The sequence below is a fragment of the Thalassophryne amazonica genome, chromosome 23, assembly GCF_902500255.1.
Source record: "Thalassophryne amazonica chromosome 23, fThaAma1.1, whole genome shotgun sequence".
NCBI lineage: Eukaryota > Metazoa > Chordata > Actinopteri > Batrachoidiformes > Batrachoididae > Thalassophryne > Thalassophryne amazonica.
The window spans coordinates 7,398,534-7,417,762 of record NC_047125.1 but is presented as its reverse complement, the minus strand read 5'-3'; the positions used below and the strand labels follow the sequence as shown (position 1 = coordinate 7,417,762).

At 40.7% G+C, this 19,229-nt stretch overlaps 1 protein-coding gene across 3 annotated transcripts in view; it reads left to right on the top strand.

The window, feature by feature from the left end:
• The window catches only part of cd99l2 (CD99 molecule-like 2), a 40,492-nt gene extending 21,522 nt beyond the window's left edge, over positions 1 to 18,970 (top strand). For 2 of the 3 annotated variants that reach the window (XM_034164187.1, XM_034164186.1), the window contains exons 5-10: positions 7,927 to 8,010; positions 11,890 to 11,958; positions 12,043 to 12,093; positions 12,236 to 12,355; positions 15,755 to 15,820; positions 18,902 to 18,970. In XM_034164187.1, coding sequence (XP_034020078.1) covers positions 7,927 to 8,010; positions 11,890 to 11,958; positions 12,043 to 12,093; positions 12,236 to 12,355; positions 15,755 to 15,820; positions 18,902 to 18,963 — 452 coding nt within the window. In that variant the 3' untranslated portion in view covers positions 18,964 to 18,970. The remainder of the gene's footprint in view (positions 1 to 7,926; positions 8,011 to 11,889; positions 11,959 to 12,042; positions 12,094 to 12,235; positions 12,356 to 15,754; positions 15,821 to 18,901) is intronic. The other variant, XM_034164188.1, reaches the window with a different exon arrangement.
• The last annotated feature ends 259 nt before the right edge of the window (positions 18,971 to 19,229 follow it).

Here is a 19,229-nt window from a genome sequence, read left to right as displayed (position 1 = left end):
AATGAAATTGATCAACTGGTTCTTGAGATATTGTGCTAACAAGCGATTGCCATATCTCCCCGTATTTCATAACTGGGGGATTTAAAAAAAAAAACCCTCCCGGATATCATGTCACATGACGTACAGAAAGAGCCACATGATGTTCTAAATACACCTTATAAGAGATTACATTATGGCAGTATTGGATTTAGCAAAATAAAGAAATGGTAGCATGCAGCAGGACTTACCCATCCGTCACCATGACTACTGGAAATAATATAGTTCTCATCAGATTGACGATTATTGCGAGAGGACAAAAACCAGCGGTCGCTTTCCATGACTTGCTCTCATTTCACTGTTGTGTTTTGAAGACATTCTGAAAATTAGGGAATAACTGTTTGTGTTTGATGATTTGTGTGTGTCACATTTCTAACCGTTTTTCCCCACTCGACGACACACCCGCCGAGGATCAAACTCTGGTTATTGGCGACTCTGTTTTGAGAAATGTGAAGTTAGCGACACCAGCAACCATAGTCAGTTGTCTTCCGGGGGCCAGAGCAGGCGACATTGAAGGAAATTTGAAACTGCTGGCTAAGGCTAAGCGTAAATTTGGTAAGATTGTAATTCACGTCGGCAGTAATGACACCCGGTTACGCCAATCGGAGGTCACTAAAATTAACATTAAATCGGTGTGTAACTTTGCAAAAACAATGTCGGACTCTGTAGTTTTCTCTGGGCCCCTCCCCAATCGGACCTAGAGTGACATATTTAGCCGCATGTTTTCCTTGAATTGCTGGCTGTCTGAGTGGTGTCCAAAAAATGAGGTGGGCTTCATAGATAATTGGCAAAGCTTCTGGGGAAAACCTGGTCTTGTTAGGAGAGACGGCATCCATCCCACTTTGGATGGAGCAGCTCTCATTTCTAGAAATCTGGCCAATTTTCTTAAATCCTCCAAACCGTGACTATCCAGGGTTGGGACCAGGAAGCAGAGTTGTAGTCTTATACACCTCTCTGCAGCTTCTCTCCCCCTGCCATCCCCCCAATACCCCATCCCCGTAGAGACGGTGCCTGCTCCCAGACCACCAATAACCAGCAAAAATCTATTTAAGCATAAAAATTCAAAAAGAAAAAATAATATAGCACCTTCAACTGCACCACAGACTAAAACAGTTAAATGTGGTCTATTAAACATTAGGTCTCTCTCTTCTAAGTCCCTGTTAGTAAATGATATAATAATTGATCAACATATTGATTTATTCTGCCTTACAGAAACCTGGTTACAGCAGGATGAATATGTTAGTTTAAATGAGTCAACACCCCCGAGTCACACTAACTGTCAGAATGCTCGTAGCACGGGCCGAGGCGGAGGATTAGCAGCAATCTTCCATTCCAGCTTATTAATTAATCAAAAACCCAGACAGAGCTTTAATTCATTTGAAAGCTTGACTCTTAGTCTTGTCCATCCAAATTGGAAGTCCCAAAAACCAGTTTTATTTGTTATCTGTCGTTACTGTGAGTTTCTCTGTGAATTTTCAGACCTTTTGTCTGACTTAGTGCTTAGCTCAGATAAGATAATTATAGTGGGCGATTTTAACATCCACACAGATGCTGAGAATGACAGCCTCAACACTGCATTTAATCTATTATTAGACTCTATTGGCTTTGCTCAAAATGTAAATGAGTCCACCCACCACTTTAATCATATCTTAGATCTTGTTCTGACTTATGGTATGGAAATAGAAGACTTAACAGTATTCCCTGAAAACTCCCTTCTGTCTGATCATTTCTTAATAACATTTACATTTACTCTGATGGACTACCCAGCAGTGGGGAATAAGTTTCATTACACTAGAAGTCTTTCAGAAAGCGCTGTAACTAGGTTTAAGGATATGATTCCTTCTTTATGTTCTCTAATGCCATATACCAACACAGTGCAGAGTAGCTACCTAAACTCTGTAAGTGAGATAGAGTATCTCGTCAATAGTTTTACATCCTCATTGAAGACAACTTTGGATGCTGTAGCTCCTCTGAAAAAGAGAGCTTTAAATCAGAAGTGCCTGACTCCGTGGTATAACTCACAAACTCGTAGCTTAAAGCAGATAACCCGTAAGTTGGAGAGGAAATGGCGTCTCACTAATTTAGAAGATCTTCACTTAGCCTGGAAAAAGAGTCTGTTGCTCTATAAAAAAGCCCTCCGTAAAGCTAGGACATCTTTCTACTCATCACTAATTGAAGAAAATAAGAACAACCCCAGGTTTCTTTTCAGCACTGTAGCCAGGCTGACAAAGAGTCAGAGCTCTATTGAGCTGAGTATTCCATTAACTTTAACTAGTAATGACTTCATGACTTTCTTTGCTAACAAAATTTTAACTATTAGAGAAAAAATTACTCATAACCATCCCAAAGACATATCGTTATCTTTGGCTGCTTTCAGTGATGCCGGTATTTGGTTAGACTCTTTCTCTCCGATTGTTCTGTCTGAGTTATTTTCATTAGTTACTTCATCCAAACCATCAACATGTTTATTAGACCTCATTCCTACCAGGCTGCTCAAGGAAGCCCTACCATTATTTAATGCTTCGATCTTAAATATGATCAATCTATCTTTGTTAGTTGGCTATGTACCACAGGCTTTTAAGGTGGCAGTAATTAAACCATTACTTAAAAAGCCATCACTTGACCCAGCTATCTTAGCTAATTATAGGCCAATCTCCAACCTTCCTTTTCTCTCAAAAATTCTTGAAAGGGTAGTTGTGAAACAGCTAACTCATCATCTGCAGAGGAATGGTCTATTTGAAGAGTTTCAGTCAGGTTTTAGAATTCATCATAGTACAGAAACAGCATTAGTGAAGGTTACAAATGATCTTCTTATGGCCTCAGACAGTGGACTCATCTCTGTGCTTGTTCTGTTAGACCTCAGTGCTGCTTTTGATACTGTTGACCATAAAATTTTATTACAGAGATTAGAGCATGCCATAGGTATTAAAGGCACTGCGCTGCGGTGGTTTGAATCATATTTGTCTAATAGATTACAATTTGTTCATGTAAATGGGGAATCTTCTTCACAGACTAAAGTTAATTATGGAGTTCCACAAGGTTCTGTGCTAGGACCAATTTTATTCACTTTATACATGCTTCCCTTAGGCAGTATTATTAGACGGTATTGCTTAAATTTTCATTGTTACGCAGATGATACCCAGCTTTATCTATCCATGAAGCCAGAGGACACACACCAATTAGCTAAACTGCAGGATTGTCTTACAGACATAAAGACATAGATGACCTCTAATTTCCTACTTTTAAACTCGGATAAAACTGAAATTATTGTACTTGGCCCCACAAATCTTAGAAACATGGTGTCTAACCAGATCCTTACTCTGGATGGCATTACCCTGACCTCTAGTAATACTGTGAGAAATCTTGGAGTCATTTTTGATCAGGATATGTCATTCAAAGCGCATATTAAACAAATATGTAGGACTGCTTTTTTGCATTTATGCAATATCTCTAAAATCAGAAAGGTCTTGTGTCAGAGTGATGCTGAAAAACTAATTCATGCATTTATTTCCTCTAGGCTGGACTATTGTAATTCATTATTATCAGGTTGTCCTAAAAGTTCCCTAAAAAGCCTTCAGTTAATTCAAAATGCTGCAGCTAGAGTACTAACGGGGACTAGAAGGAGAGAGCATATCTCACCCATATTGGCCTCTCTTCATTGGCTTCCTGTTAATTCTAGAATAGAATTTAAAATTCTTCTTCTTACTTATAAGGTTTTGAATAATCAGGTCCCATCTTATCTTAGGGACCTCGTAGTACCATATCACCCCAATAGAGCGCTTCGCTCTCAGACTGCAGACTTACTTGTAGTTCCTAGGGTTTGTAAGAGTAGAATGGGAGGCAGAGCCTTCAGCTTTCAGGCTGCTCTCCTGTGGAACCAGCTCCCAATTCAGATCAGGGAGACAGACACCCTCTCTACTTTTAAGATTAGGCTTAAAACTTTCCTTTTTGCTAAAGCTTATAGTTAGGGCTGGATCAGGTGACCCTGAACCATCCCTTAGTTATGCTGCTATAGACGTAGACTGCTGGGGGGTTCCCACGATGCACTGTTTCTTTCTCTTTTTGCTCTGTATGCACCACTCTGCATTTAATCATTAGTGATCGATCTCTGCTCCCCTCCACAGCATGTCTTTTTCCTGGTTCTCTCCCTCAGCCCCAACCAGTCCCAGCAGAAGACTGCCCCTCCCTGAGCCTGGTTCTGCTGGAGGTTTCTTCCTGTTAAAAGGGAGTTTTTCCTTCCCACTGTAGCCAAGTGCTTGCTCACAGGGGGTCGTTTTGACCGTTGGGGTTTTACATAATTATTGTATGGCCTTGCCTTACAATATAAAGCGCCTTGGGGCAACTGTTTGTTGTGATTTGGCGCTATATAAAAAATTGATTGATTGATTTGTGGACCTTCACGCTGGATTATTCGGTTGCAAATTGAGTTTTACCCGCAACGAGTTATTCTAATCCAATTCCATCGTTTGCACGGTTTATTTTTCTGCAAGTAATTCAGTCGGTGAATCATTGTGAAAGGGTGTGGTTGACTCGTCAAAGCTTACCGTAGCCGCGTGTTCATGCCAAACTGGAAATTCTGTTAGTAGATCCACAGAGTTCTCCATCTCGTCAGCTGCATTGAGTTCAATCCATCTATCAATCCAGTTAAATCCATTAAATCCACACATTTCGGCATCGTCGTCGCGGCACTAGTTTGTCGCTTTCAGCTGACAACGCCATTACTGACACCTGCACAGCAACGCAGAGTTATACATCAAATGTGAAATGGTTGAATATTTTGCCGAATACTCAATATTTCATGGTCTGAAATCTCCCACGATTAACCAATCAGATTTACGGAACAAATGTAATTGGATTAGAATGCCGCTTAATTTCTGTGCAAATATGTAATGTTCTTTTCAATTTGACACTAGAAAAGTCTCTATCCACTTTTTTTAAGTGTTAAGTTGTTAAAATATTGGAGACTTTAGACTATGGGAGGGTGTAGACCTGAACCTGACAGTACCCCCACCATCAGAGATACAGGGTGGGTTTGAACTATGAACAAGTAAATTAAAGTAGACAAACCCTTTATGACATCACTTGTGGGCTGCCTGCAGAGAATTTACTGTGTATCATTCACCCCGTTTGAGGTATGACACAAGTATTGTGTGAACTCAGATGTACGCAGATTCACAGGGAATTCTCACACCAGTTTTCAGACAGAGATGAAATAGTGAATAAGTCGTCCTAAAAAGTCGTGTAATTGTTGTGAGGATCACTGCTGGGGTAAGATGTGTATAAAAAATATGTACTTCAGTTTAAGAAAACAGTGGAGCCAAAAAGGGGCATGTCTATGCCAATAGAGATGGATAGATGAGGCTGACATAAATGTGCCCAGACTTTTATTTTTGAACTTACAGGAAGTTCTTTGGATTTTGATTACAGTTATGATTACAGTGTTATAAATGCTCCAATCAAATTGAAAACTATACCACATTATTTGTCTGATCATAACGATTCCAAAAAGGTATAGTTTGGACTATCTATGACTGAATGTTCAGGAGTTATGGGTTAAAAACAGCAAAAATGGTGGCAAAGGTCAGTTTCACTTTGTACAGGGGTCAAAAGTTAATGTAACTCCAATTTTGGTTTAAAAAAAAATTGTGCAAATTATTAGTTGAGTTAACAGGGCTTTAAAAAGGAATAGTTTGGAGACCAAGCATTCAACACAGTCAAAACTATTCCATTTATTAATCTTATTATCTCAACCAATAATTTGCATCACTTTTTACCAAAACTGAAGCAACTTTAACTTCTGACCCCTGTACAAACTGAAACTGAGCTTTGCCACCATTTTTGCTGTTTTTAACCCATAACTCCTGAACATTCAGTCATAGATAGTCCAAACTATACCTTTTTGGAATCTTTATAATCAGACAAATAATGTTATGTGTTGACGCGGGTTGAGGAGCGGACCTGCGTCAGACGGAACCCAGCGCTACAAATAACCAGAAAAGCGGTTCCAAAAACAATATATTTATTCACCCACTAGTTCATAAAAAGTGTAAAAAAAAAAAACAAGATAGCATCCTTCTGGTGGAGTGAAGGCTGGCACGCTCTCCAGCGCCCAAAAGGATCGAAGCCCGGCGCTCCTGGACCCACTACCACCGCCAAACACCCCCCAGGTGGACACGACAAACCGACTCTCTGCGAAGCATAGAAGAGGTGAGGTAAGTTAGCAGTTACAACTAATATCCTTCAAAAGACACAGACTATCAGCAACACATACAGGTCTGTATTTTAAGCTTTATGCAAATAAGCAGCTTCTCACAACAGGTGGAGGACCACTTGTCCGCATGCCACAGCAGTGAGAAGCGAGCTGCACAATTCTCATCACAATTCAAGTATACTGCGTAACAAAATACCAAGTTACTATTAACAATTAATCAAACACTTAATCACCTCTGATGTGTGCTGACAGCATGTGTCCCTCACCCTTCCTTGCTTCACAGGCTCGATGTGTCAAACCCAGGCGCGGTCCTCAGCGTCTCACAAACGAACATCACAAGGTCGAGTTCCCGGCAGTTCTGCTCGAATCACACATGACTTAAATGCAGAACGCCATCCAATTATCTGCTTCAGCTGAAAGTCTTTAAGGTTGCATGTGAGCACCATTCACAGGTGCTGCACATGATGTTGATGAGGGTGAAGGACTCTTCAGCCAGCACCTTCTCCACAGACAAATCAGTTCTCATGCCACCTGGAGAGCAAAGAAAAGAAAAGAACACCAAAATATCCAGCCACACCCCCCAACACACAACAAATAATGTAGTGTAGTTTTCAATTTGATTGGATCTTTTTGAATTTTGACCCCTGTGTAATTCTTCAATTGATCCCTACCTGGCCACCTATTGAAAATTCAAGTGGCCAGTCGGTTTTTTAAAAGACGAATATCTAAGTGTATTTGTGCCGACTTTGGTGCTTGTATCACCATTTGCAGGATTGTTTCAGTTATCTGCTGCACTAAATACATGGATCTTTGGGGAATGTTTCTAAGGAACAGATCTGTCAACTGACTATGAAGAGCCCACTTGTTCTACTTCATGGGTCCATGATCTTAAACCACTCGATTGTTCGGATAAGTGGTTATTGCGTCCTAGTATTTTTTTTTTTTTTTTTTTTTTTGGTGTTGGTTGACTCCATGTTTTTAGTTACACAGTAGATTTTGGAACACAAACCGTACTCTTCTCTGGCTGAGCTGTTGATGCTAAATGACACAGGAAGAGATATTTAGGAGCAACACACAGACACCGTGGTCTGTGTTAGCCAGTTCCATAAAATTCAACCCAGTTCCTTTCCAGAAACAGCAGTGCACGTATCGGCCGTTCTGTGAGTGGCTCATTTTATTGAGTGAGGTTACAACTTGTTTACAACATAAGTATCAACGCAATGTGAAAAACTTCATCATGCACATTTAAAGGCAGCGAGGACTTTCATAATTCAGTATTTTGCAGTTTAATTTAGACCATGTGGAGGTTTGTTTTCATTTCAACATCATCAATCACCATTACAAAAACATGCTAAGAACATTGAATTTCTTTTGTGTTTATGACTTTGGTGTCACAAAATTATTTGAAAAAAAATCTGTTTACTGAAATGAAAACTCAAATGCTTTTGTTTCATTGCAACAGTTTGCAAAGTAAAAAGAGCTGATCAAATATAAAAGTGCGTGTGGATCCAGATGTGCACATTAGAGCATTATAGTTACTTTGTTTAATTTGGACATGCTGGAATAAGACTGCAACAATTCACTTTTGGTTTTTTGAATTTCTGTTTGTTTTACGTTTCTACCCCTGCTTTGACTTTAATTTGGAATGGCATTGATCCCTGACCTTTTGACCCCTACAGCTGCCGATGGAGACTTTGACCTGGCTGATGCTTTGGACCCCAAGAATGACATTGGTGGCAAGGATAAGAACAAGGGGCAGGGAGGTGGGTGGGACTATTTGTTGTAAGTTTAGCTTTTTTCTTTTCTTTTTTCCCCCCTGCTGTTTTCCCCTAAGGTGGGTTTTCTTCTTACATGTCGTCACTTCACAGAGAATTAACCCTTTTCAAGGCCATCCATGCCCCATTTTTCCTTCTACATTTGGAGTTGTGTCAGGAAGGCATCCATCACCATGTGGATCCATAAATATCAATATCAATAAATTATTAGACCATACCTACATCTGTGGGAATATACAGCTGCATGCCATCAGCATAGCAGAAATATATCCCATAGCTGTGAATAATTTGACAGAGATGTTATCTAAAGGAAAATAACACTGGACCTCGGACAGAACCCTGAGGTATCCCACATTTTAGATCAGACAGTTCACATAGTGCTATTATACAATACTCACTGTCGTCGACCTGATACATAATCACAACCCAGAAATAACCTGATGAGCTGTAACAAAATGATCTAGTCTTGCTGTATCAAATGCCTGCACCAAGGTCCAGTAAGAACACGGACGTTAAAATCAAGATGCAGATCATTCAAGACTCTAGTAAGCACCATTTTAGTGAAATTGAATGGTTGAAAGATTTGACAGTTTAAAGTTGTTTAAACACCACTTATTTTAATTCTTTTTGGAGAGAAAGATGAATTAGAAATAGGACAATTCCAGATCCACCCCTTCATCCATTCCAAAAATAGGTTCTTGTTTGGTCTGTTTTCTGGTTCAGCTTTCACCATGTTTCCTGAATGATTCTGGCCAATACTGCTGACAGGCAGACGAACAAACAAACAGTTTTATGATGAACAATTACAAACACCATGTCTGTCTTAAAAAAAGCTTTTCACTGCCAGCCAGAATCAGCCTTTTCACTTTGCTGTGAAAACATCACAACCTGGTTAAAATAACAGCTGGATTAGTCGCCTGTCTGAAAAGGTTGTCCAAACTGTCTCACGGGTTAAATTTGTTCAGATCTACCGCTGATTTTTAATCAAGGTTTTTCCGTTTTAACCCTTCCCTGCATCTGATTGCATGTCCACTGGGGCCGTAGTCTGTATAAGAAACTGGACTAGACTGGACCAGATGGTGACAGAAACGTGTCCCACTGTCTGATGGATACAAATGCATGCTTTGTTGTCAGGAAAGTCATTAACATTTTTTCCAGCTTAGTGTTGTCCAGATCGTTGGTCTTGTCCCACACTGCTGCTCTCTATTGCCACTCTGCATTCCTATCTAATTTCTCCAAGTTATTATTATTTTTTTTTTTACCAATTCAACCCTTTCATATATATCTATATCTAAATTGATTTTCTTTTTTCGCTTGTACTTTTAACAGTGTAGGGTTTAGAGAGCAAAACAGAGTCTGCTTGTGAAGACAAACACGATTAGGTATGATGAATTTTGATGCAACAGATGCTTCGTAAGACCAACTGTATTTTGTCGATGTAATACCCCATAGAACTGCCACCTGCTGGATAGTTACTGACATATTTTAACAAGTTATTGGTGGTCACTGGATGTTGGGTAGACGTCATAAGCGCTGAGGCCCATTGGTATCGGTGCTCATCTCCAGATTCTACCTGGAGGAACCACCAGTCCAACACAGGTTACTTCCCCCACCAAGGCTGGTTCTCTTTGACAACCGTGTAGATGACACAGACCGGACGTATGACTGGGAATCAAACCCTAGTCTACATAGCGGTGTCCCAGTTAACAAGCTAGCATCCCTAGGCAGAAACGTGATGCCCACTACATGGTCAAATGCACAACAAAATATAGAACAGGAAACTAAAACCAGAAGAACATGTGGGTGGGAATGGACCCTGAACGTTTCATCAGGACTTTGAAATTGTGACGACCAACTGCAAACACTGGAATATTTCAAAACCTTTTTGTCACGTTGTTCTGGAGTACATATCCAAAGGAGCTGTGCTAAATGGGGCTTCAATACATCACTGATTAAAAAAAAAAAAAAAAAAAAAAAAAATTCAAAATGTTACCATTATTTGTTGCTGAAACATTAAAACACAAGTGAAGGTATGAGCGTTGCACTTTTTTTTTTATTTCATATTTTAAGACAGCATTTGGTGCTGGGTCTGTACATGCGCTAGCATGTGCGTTACTTGTTTTTAACATATTGGTTGTTTGTTGATTAGATTAAGAGAAATTGTTAATTTGACCATGATTGGGAATAAGAAATGTATTAATTAGAGCCCGACTGATATATCGCTTAGCCAGTAATGTCGACCAGTATGAGCTTTTCACCAGTTATATTATTTCCATAATTTTTGCAGATATAAAAACATTTATTTTAACAAATAAATGATGCAGAAAACACTTTGGCTGTTGGAAATGGTGTCATTACATAGCTTGTCCAGCAGAGGGACAAGCTGACTATGCTGTCAAGGATGGGTGGGACCTCCATCACCCCTTGATCAAGTTAGCTACATAACCCAGAAATCCCTTTCACAGAGAAGGTTTTGAAGCGCATGTAGTACTCACCACTCAACCTGCCATTATCTGCAACAAATGCATCACTACTCTCATGTTACACAACACCACATGGTTGCTGCCACTCACTGGAGTGTGTCCAGGGTGCCGCTCAACTCCACTCATCATGCCGTCTCCTCTTACATGCCACTCAGTCTCTATACACACACCAGACGCGGGAAAACACCAGGTTGTTCATAAAGTCCAAATTCATGATAAAATGGAAAGAAAACAGAGATGAGGTTGATAAATTGGCCAGGAACCAGAAGGCAACATGCTATATTAAACGCGACTGACTCCTGCACACTTTGGTGTGTGCACGGTGAGTGTAGCATGCCACTGGTTGCAACGATCAAGCCACAAACACACCTTCTCTGTGAGAGTAGCCCGAGGCAAAGCGACAAGCTGCCTATAATTTTTAATCAGAGTGCACCATTTTACGACATTATCAAGGCTCAAATGCATTTCTTTGTCCAAATGTTGGGAATTGTTGCCAATTTTTAGGTCACTTGGACCAAAGGTCCAGTGAACTTATGTTGTGGGTCACCGGTCTGTCGTCATCGTGAGTGTGTGTAAACGTCTTCTCTGAAACCGCTGGACCAATAAATCTGAAACTTGGTGTGCATGTTCCTTTCCATGAGGACACCAAACTTTGTTTGAGGCATTCCGATCCAATTTCAAATATGGCTGCCATGGCAGCTGTCTTGAAAATCTCAGATATAGTTATTTCACAGCCATTTATGCAACAGTTGAGCTGACGTTTGCTGCATCTACATGTAGCTATAATCAAGCCAAAAAATATTTGATGGGTTTTGCAAAATTTAAAATTGTGGCCTTGATATGATTCCTGGACAGTGACCACGCCCACTTCTTTAGTTGTCAGTTTAATAATCACCTCCAAAACCACTGAATCAATGGCACTGAAATTTGGTGTGCCCATGAGGACACCAAAGTTCTTATCTGATTTCAAATATGGCTGCCACGGTGGCGATATTGAAAATACCATTGGTCAGCAGTTTTTAAAGCTACAGATCTGAAATTTTGTACAAAGATAGCTATTAGATAGCTCTAAAATATATCCTATGGGTTATTAAAGATTTCCTTAATTTTGATCTTGATATGACCTTTGGAGTTTGGCCATGCCCACTCTAGCTGAAACTGTGATGTCTTGTATCATGTGGGTGAGATGCAGTGCCAGTGGCTCTATTTTTATGTATATATCGGTATCGTAAATGATTTTACTGCCTAATGGTAGTAAAATAGACTGGTATCGGTCGGGCTCTCAAGTTAGTCTTGAAGTGCTCATGATCCAAACTTTAGAATGTTGTGTCTAATTCTAGGTGTCAGTTTTCAGGTTTCACTAATGACCCGTCTCGTTTCTCAGGTGGATTTTCTGATGACGATCTACTTGATGTCAGTAAAGATGACACCTACAAACCTGACAAAGGCAGAGGTAACATAAGTCATCATAAAGACCAGATAAATAATTTAGACCTGGTTAACAGGATGTCACTTACTGTTGTCGTGTGCTACACAGGTGGGCAGCCGGGCCGAAATGACCAAATCGGCCAGTCTGATCAAAACAGCGGTGGGTTTTGTGTGTGTGTGTGTGTGTGTGTGTGTGTGTGTGTGTGTGTGTGTGTGTGTGTGTGTGTGCGCGCGCGCGCGCACCGGCATTTGCACTTTACCGTTGCAAGTAGCTGCCTGAGTGTATCTGTGTGTATTTGTAGAGACTACAGCAGAAATCGGCACCATCGCAGGGATTGTTAGTGCGGTTGCCATGGCGTTGGTGGGAGCAATCACCAGCTACATCTCCTACCAGAAGAAGAAGCTGTGTTTTGGTATACAACGTAAGTTTTTAAGTTCCACACCTGTTGGCACTTGCTGGTCTCCACCACGGCTCCACATTGGAGTCAGTGACCCCATTGGGTCGGATTAACACGGGTTAAATTACTTCCTGTTGAGGTGCACCAGATCTGGGCAGTGGTGGGCACAGTTCCGCTAACTGCTAATTAGTGAAGCTAACTTTTTTGTTAGCGGATTAGCTTTTCAGACCAGTTAGCTTCCACTAAATTTAGTTCCGCTAACTTTCACTCCGCTAACATTTTTTTGCTGGCACAGTGAGTTAAACGTAACGGTCGAAAACATTTGTAAACCCTAAAATCATACTTTAGTTGCTGTCTGTTACGTATTTTGCAACAGTCAGACCGCTTTGAGCTCAGTCCTCCCGCAGCAGACGGGGGCGGGCCGGCTGCCAGCTGCTGCTGCCACGAGGAGCAAACACTTTTAAACACTTTTGTGAGAAGACTCACAAAAGTGTAACTCAAGTATAACTCCAGACATCTCCACATTTACTCACGGATGGTTCGTTCACGCGCGCACATGTGAACAATAAAGAAAGAAAAAAAAACTGTCTGGCTGCAGGCTCCTTGTTCTCCCCTCAAACTCTCATCACTGTGTTTAAAAAAGGACATACGTCCTGCTCACAGACTGATTGCCAGAGACAGGACCTGTCAACATCAAGTAGAACTCCAGACATCTCCACATTTGCTCATGGATGGTTCGTTCCTCAAAGGAGGAAAGATAAAGTATAACAGAACTCAGAGCGCAGACCTGCAGCTCTGCACAAGAACAAATATAAACTAGAAGATAAATCTCAGTGCACGGTCTGTCTGCAGCCAAGCTGTGCACTTTGATTTCTCTGTGCAGAGAACCTGCAGGCTGCATTCTCACCTCCTGTCTGCCCCCTGCTGAGTGCACCTGACGCAGAAATTCCTGTGTCGTCATGATGCAACTGGGAGCAACCCCGGTGTGAAAGGGGCTTTACCGTTAATGTTGATAAACTGTTCGGAATTAGTTGTTTATAAGTGAAACCGTGAGTGAAAAGAGCTTTGCGTTTTAGTATGTGGAAAGTAAATGACACTTTGGGGGGGCGGGGGCAGCAGCGTACATAAAGACAGAAGCTCTGGGTCGTTGTTTGTTTTGGGTTTGTGTAACTTTTCGGTTAGCTGTGCCCACCACTGGATTTGGGTGTATCCCACGATGCATTTTGCTTATTTGGGTTCACCAACGCAGGTCCTGGCAAATGATCCTCCTTAGCCAGTAGCGATCCAGCCGGTAAACCACAACCTATGTGTCAAAGTGGCTGTAATTCCTAAATAGTTACACTTGAATTAGCATTGAAAGCCTCCGCTGCAAGAACCTCGATTGTTTGATTTATTGTCCATTATGGTGGTGTACAGACACAAAATTACAAAAATTGTCACTGTTCAAATTCTTGTGCACCTAATGGTATAATCATCCTTTTCTCCATAGAGCAGTGTAGGTCAAGTTGAGACAATCGCGTGACTGAAATAACAGGTTGATAACAATCTGATTTACAAAACCCCTCAGAGGATTAACAGCACAGTTCAGCAGGAACATGATCGTTTGGCCTGGCGTTAATTATAGATGCTGAAGCTCCAGTCGCACACCTCCCCTCTTAATTAGTTTTCCAGATTGCGTCTTTGCTTGTACTGTGTGCTGTTCCTCTTAAGGATTCTGATTAAAGCTGCATAAGTGTGTGTGTGTGTGTGTGTGTGTGGGGCGGGGGTAATGGCCAGCTGGTAGTTGTAGTACTGCTAGCTTACAATGGTACCAGTCAGTAGTGGCGTTAGCTTGCAAAAATGATGTTACGTGATACAAAATGCTTCATGATATTAAATTGCCACAACTGTATCTTCAAAAAAATGTATTTAGTTCTAGTTGTAGCTGGTTTTATGAGTGAGCGGTTTTTGTTTTTTGTCTCCACTAAAGTGTGAGTGTTAGCTAGCTAGCTAGTAGTTAATACGGCTTAGCAGCATTTACTATATCATAAGTTTGACATATACGAGGGCTGTGAGAAAAGTATCCGACCTTATTATTTTTTTAAAAAACCATATGGATTTGAATCACGTGTGATTACATCAGCCAAGCTTGAACCCTCGTGGGCATGCGAGAGTTTTTTCATGCCTGTCGGTGACGTCATTCGCCTGTGAGCACGCCTTATGGAAGGAGTGGTCCAGCCCCTCGTCAGAATTCCTTTGTCTGAGAAGTTGCTGAGAGGCTGGCGCTGATCAAAATTTTTTCAAAAACTGTGAGGCACATCCGAGTGGACACCATTCGAGAAATTCAGCTGGTTTTCAGTGAAAATTTTAACGGCTGATGAGAGATTTTGGATTGTTTCTATCGCTGTAAGGACTTCCCACGGAGCGGGATGTCATGCAGCGCTCCGAGGCGACGTCGTCATCCTGTTTCAAGCTGAAACAGGTGTTTTTCCTCCGGCTCACAGCCGGCGCGTGAATCCGTCCGCACGTCTTTCATTAAAAAACTTTCCTTTAACATTGGAATGTCCGGATAAACTGCTGATTCCGACCTCTTCTGAAAGTTCTCTGTTCTCTCACGACGTCCTGGGTGAACAGAGGCTTAAATTTGGAGGTTTTCAGCTTGAAACAGGATGACGACGTCGCCTCGGAGCGCTGCGCGACGTCCCACTCCGTGGGAAGTCCTTACAGCGATAGAAACAATCCAAAATCGCTCATCAGCCGTTAAAATTAACACCAAAAACCAGCTGAATTTCTCGAATGGTCTCCACTCGGATGTGCCTCACAGTTTTTGAAAAAATTTTGATCAAGCACAGCGCCAGTCTCTCAGCAACTTCTCAGACAATGAAAATGCGACGAGGGGGCTGGACCATTCCTTCCACAAGGCGTGCTCACAGGCGAATGATGTCACCGACAGGCGTGGAAAAACTCACTTATGCGCATGAGGGTTCAAGCTTGGCTGATGTAATCACACGTGATTCAAATCCATATAGTTTTTTTTAAAATAAAACTGTTGGTTTCTTTTCTAGTAGACCTCGTATAGATAATTTAAGAAATCATGAAAGGGAGTAACTTTTACATCATAGTACTAAATGTAGGATAAAGGACCAAATTTTAAGAAAACTAGGCTGATTTTAGAAATTTGAGCAGTCTCTACTAGATAGTAGATTTAGCTCTCAATTTTATTTTTATATTTATATTTTTGTTGTTTTATTTACATGGACATTGTATATTTAGTACTGTGTACAGTAATGGAATTGTTAGCAGACTACCAGTAGTAGAGGTGTGGGGAGTCGAGGTGTTTACTTAAACACCTCCAAACTACAGTGATTAACACTAAAAGTGTTAAAATAACAGTCCGTTTTTTGCAGTAGTTCCTGCTCACCACCTGTGTTTTTCTTCTGTCAGAGAGCCTGAATGCTGAAGTCATGAAAGCTGAGAACCCTGAGGGAGTCGTGGCCACAGAACCACAAGGTATTAACAGTTTTTAAGTCATGTTCCAGATCAGGAAGAGAGAGAGAAAAAAAGACAAATTCCACTTGACTTTCCATTTTAAAAATAACTCAAACATTGAAATCAAGGGATCAAGGGTGCCTGATGTTAAATAATAACTTAAAATAAAATATGGAATTTTTATATCAAATTGCATGATGAACAGTACCAGTGAATTATAAATATGCTTTGTAAAAATCATGAAAAGCAATCAGAAAAGAGATAAAAGGAGAAAAGTGGATCTACGTGTATAACTTCTAATTCTTTTTCAAAAAGATGAGGATGTCTACATTATCTAGTGAGATGTAACAATAATAACTTATATATATATATATATATATATATATATATATAAAAATCTGACTTTTAGATGAAAACATTAGTCAAATCGCCGGTGGCTCCGTTCACGTAAACGCTCAGATTTACACAGGTATTACTTTAAAAACAAGTCACCATGGCAACAAATCTGAATTTCACAATTAACCCGCAGTATGTATTTTGCCAAACCATGATCCTCCAAAGAAACTTACGAAGACATCTGCCATATTTTTAATAGAATTTTTAATAGTTTGGGAGGTTCTACAAGTTCTACCCCCGTGTGACTTTTATTCCAAAAAATCATGCATTTGTTAATAATTATAACAAATGTAAGAAATCCTGGGATGCCTTATACAAATAGGACTTTCCCGAATCAAAGCACAAAACAAACTCCAATAATAAGAGTGAATGCCAATAATTTATTAGTTTCTTTGGTTAATAAAATGTCAGAAATTGCTGAGAAAATGTCAGTATTTTCTAGAACCCAAGACGATGCTTTAAAATGTTCACAACACAAAAATACTCAGTTTACAACCAGATAGCAGTAAAAACCAAGTAAAATAATTCAACAAGTATTCATGTATTCATTAAGAAAGTGAAATCACAGGATTTGGATATTTGATAATTAAAAAAAGATGCAGTACAATTAATTGATATCAAAACAGTTGTGAAGTAATTCTTCTGATTAATCAATTAATCAGTCAATTGTTGCAGCTCTACTGTCCAGTGACCTCCTGAGTCTACAGGTTCTTCCTGGACCTTTCTCTCTTTCAAAGGCCACGGGTGCAGAGACCTCGACAGACTCAGCAGATACCTTTATTGCAGTACTTGAGCATCTGGGTGAAGAAGGGGACAGTCTGGGTTTTCCAGTTGTCCCAGCTCAAGACTAAGATCCAGGCTTTTAGTGACTTCCTGGATTTGGCCACCAGAAATGTATCTGAAACTTGTAGATAGATTCGGTTATCTTGGCACTGACATTCATTAAATTGTCTAATCTCGGCAGCCTCTGTTCCATAACAAAGGAGCTCAGTCTGTAAAAGTCCTGCAGCCTGCCAACCTCTTACTCACCTTCAGAACACAAAGTAGACTTGCTTTTAGAGAACACTCAATATATTTAAACAAAGAGGCCTTCAAACATTTAGATGTTGCAACAAAGAAACAAAGTCTGCTTTCGTATTTGCAAAAGTCTTTGTAAAGCGTGGAATTCTGGAGTGGTGTGGGGACATTTTTTGGGACCATTTGAAGACTTCTCAAACCAACACGGGGGAGGCTAGCAGAGAACACATGATAGGAAATTAACCAGTGTCTCAGTGTTGAGAAGATCCAGAGCCCATCATATGAGGTTTAAAAAATGGGGAAATTCAATGACATCTAGTTTTGATCAGCAGCCTGGCAAGCTTCCAGGTTCACAGTATGAGACGCATCACGTGCACAAGCGAGCCGTGTTTCACTGTCATCAGCATAACAGCAAATGATAGCTACGAATAAGTTGATCTGATATATAGAGTAAAAATAACAATGAGCCCAGCACAGAACCCTGTGACACCCCATGTTTCAGTGCAGAGGTTTAGATGTGGTGTGGTTGTAATGCTACTCTCCAGCTCCCACAAAATTCAATAATTGTAGTCTGTTTTCTTTAAAACGCTATTTTGTTGTTTTGCCTCAGTAACGGCTTCTTCATTCTGCTCTAACAGTTAACACCTCAGCGAGGGACTGTTTGGCTTCAGCCTTTCTACTGATTTTGTAGGCTGAATGCATGTGAAGCAAGCAGGACACTTAGAGCCACATCACACTAGAGCATGAATGCTGTACGAATCACACGAATTGAAAAACAAAAAGAATTCGAGCTACGTTCGTACAGCCGTGTACGAATCCCCAAAATGTGATACAAAGCCGAACAATAATAACAGAATAACTAATGCAGTAAACTTTTCAAAATGATTGTTTCTTTTTTGAAATTTTCACCCCATGTAGTCCTTTATTGACCCCAACCAGGCTGGGATGATGGTCTTACATTTTTGTGTAGGGCACTGAGGCTTCATTGTAAATGTCGTTTGGCCACCTCAAGTGGTACCGACAGCTTGACTACCAGGTTGAGCTGGCAAAAACACAAAATAACATCTGTGTTTTTCCATAGTTTTTGCTTTGATCTGATTTGTGTTTGGCAAGATGGGGTTTAGTATAAGAAAGCACTGGAAACGAGGCGATAAATAAAAGAACAGTGGCGTGTTATTGACGAGGGGCAGGAAAAGGGACTGTGAAAGCCAACGGGTGTCATCCTCTAAAGCTGAGGAAACTGTGACTGCAAAGGCTACGTTAGAAGGTCATAGTTGCACTGAAACAGAGCCTCTGTTGTGTGAACAGTGATTAGGGAAGTAACTGAAGTAACTTAACGGTAAACAGACGCACTTCCTGCTCTGAGCTTTCACAATAAAAGCTGTAGACAAGCACTGCTGCTGTAATAATATTTAGTGGCACTTTCTAACCTAAAATACAGAGTGGTTCCCAAAATAAACTGGATACAATCTAAGTTAACTAAGGAACTCTAGTTTCTTCGGGCTTCAATTGTTTAACCCTAAAAGCAGATGATTTCATGTAGCTACAAGTTGATTTTAATGTCAGTGGCGCCCTGGAGAGACGGGAAACGCTGTTTGAACATCTCCACATGGGTTAGAGTGCAGGTTGCGTGTCATTTCTGCAGCGACGATTGTGTCCAATAACAATCGTGTATTTTTGTCTCTGCAGTCAAACAGACTCTTCTGGAGCCGGCCAGTGCTGAACCTCCCAATGAGGAGAACGCAGTGTAACGCACACACACGTGCGTGCCATGCACTGTGTTCTAGTGGAAGCTGTGTGCTGCGGGCGTCGGGGATCATCGCCCCTTTAAGCTGAATGTGAAGATAATTTTGTTGTGGCTGATTGAACTTTGCCAAATGTGTGTGTGTGTGTGTGTGTGTGATTGGGCATGCGAGTGTGAGAGGAAATGTGTTGTTGTTTTGTTTTTTTCCTGTGTAACCAGCTCGAGCAGCGCTGGTTTTAGTTATCCTTCACTTTTTATCGATCTCCGTGTCAG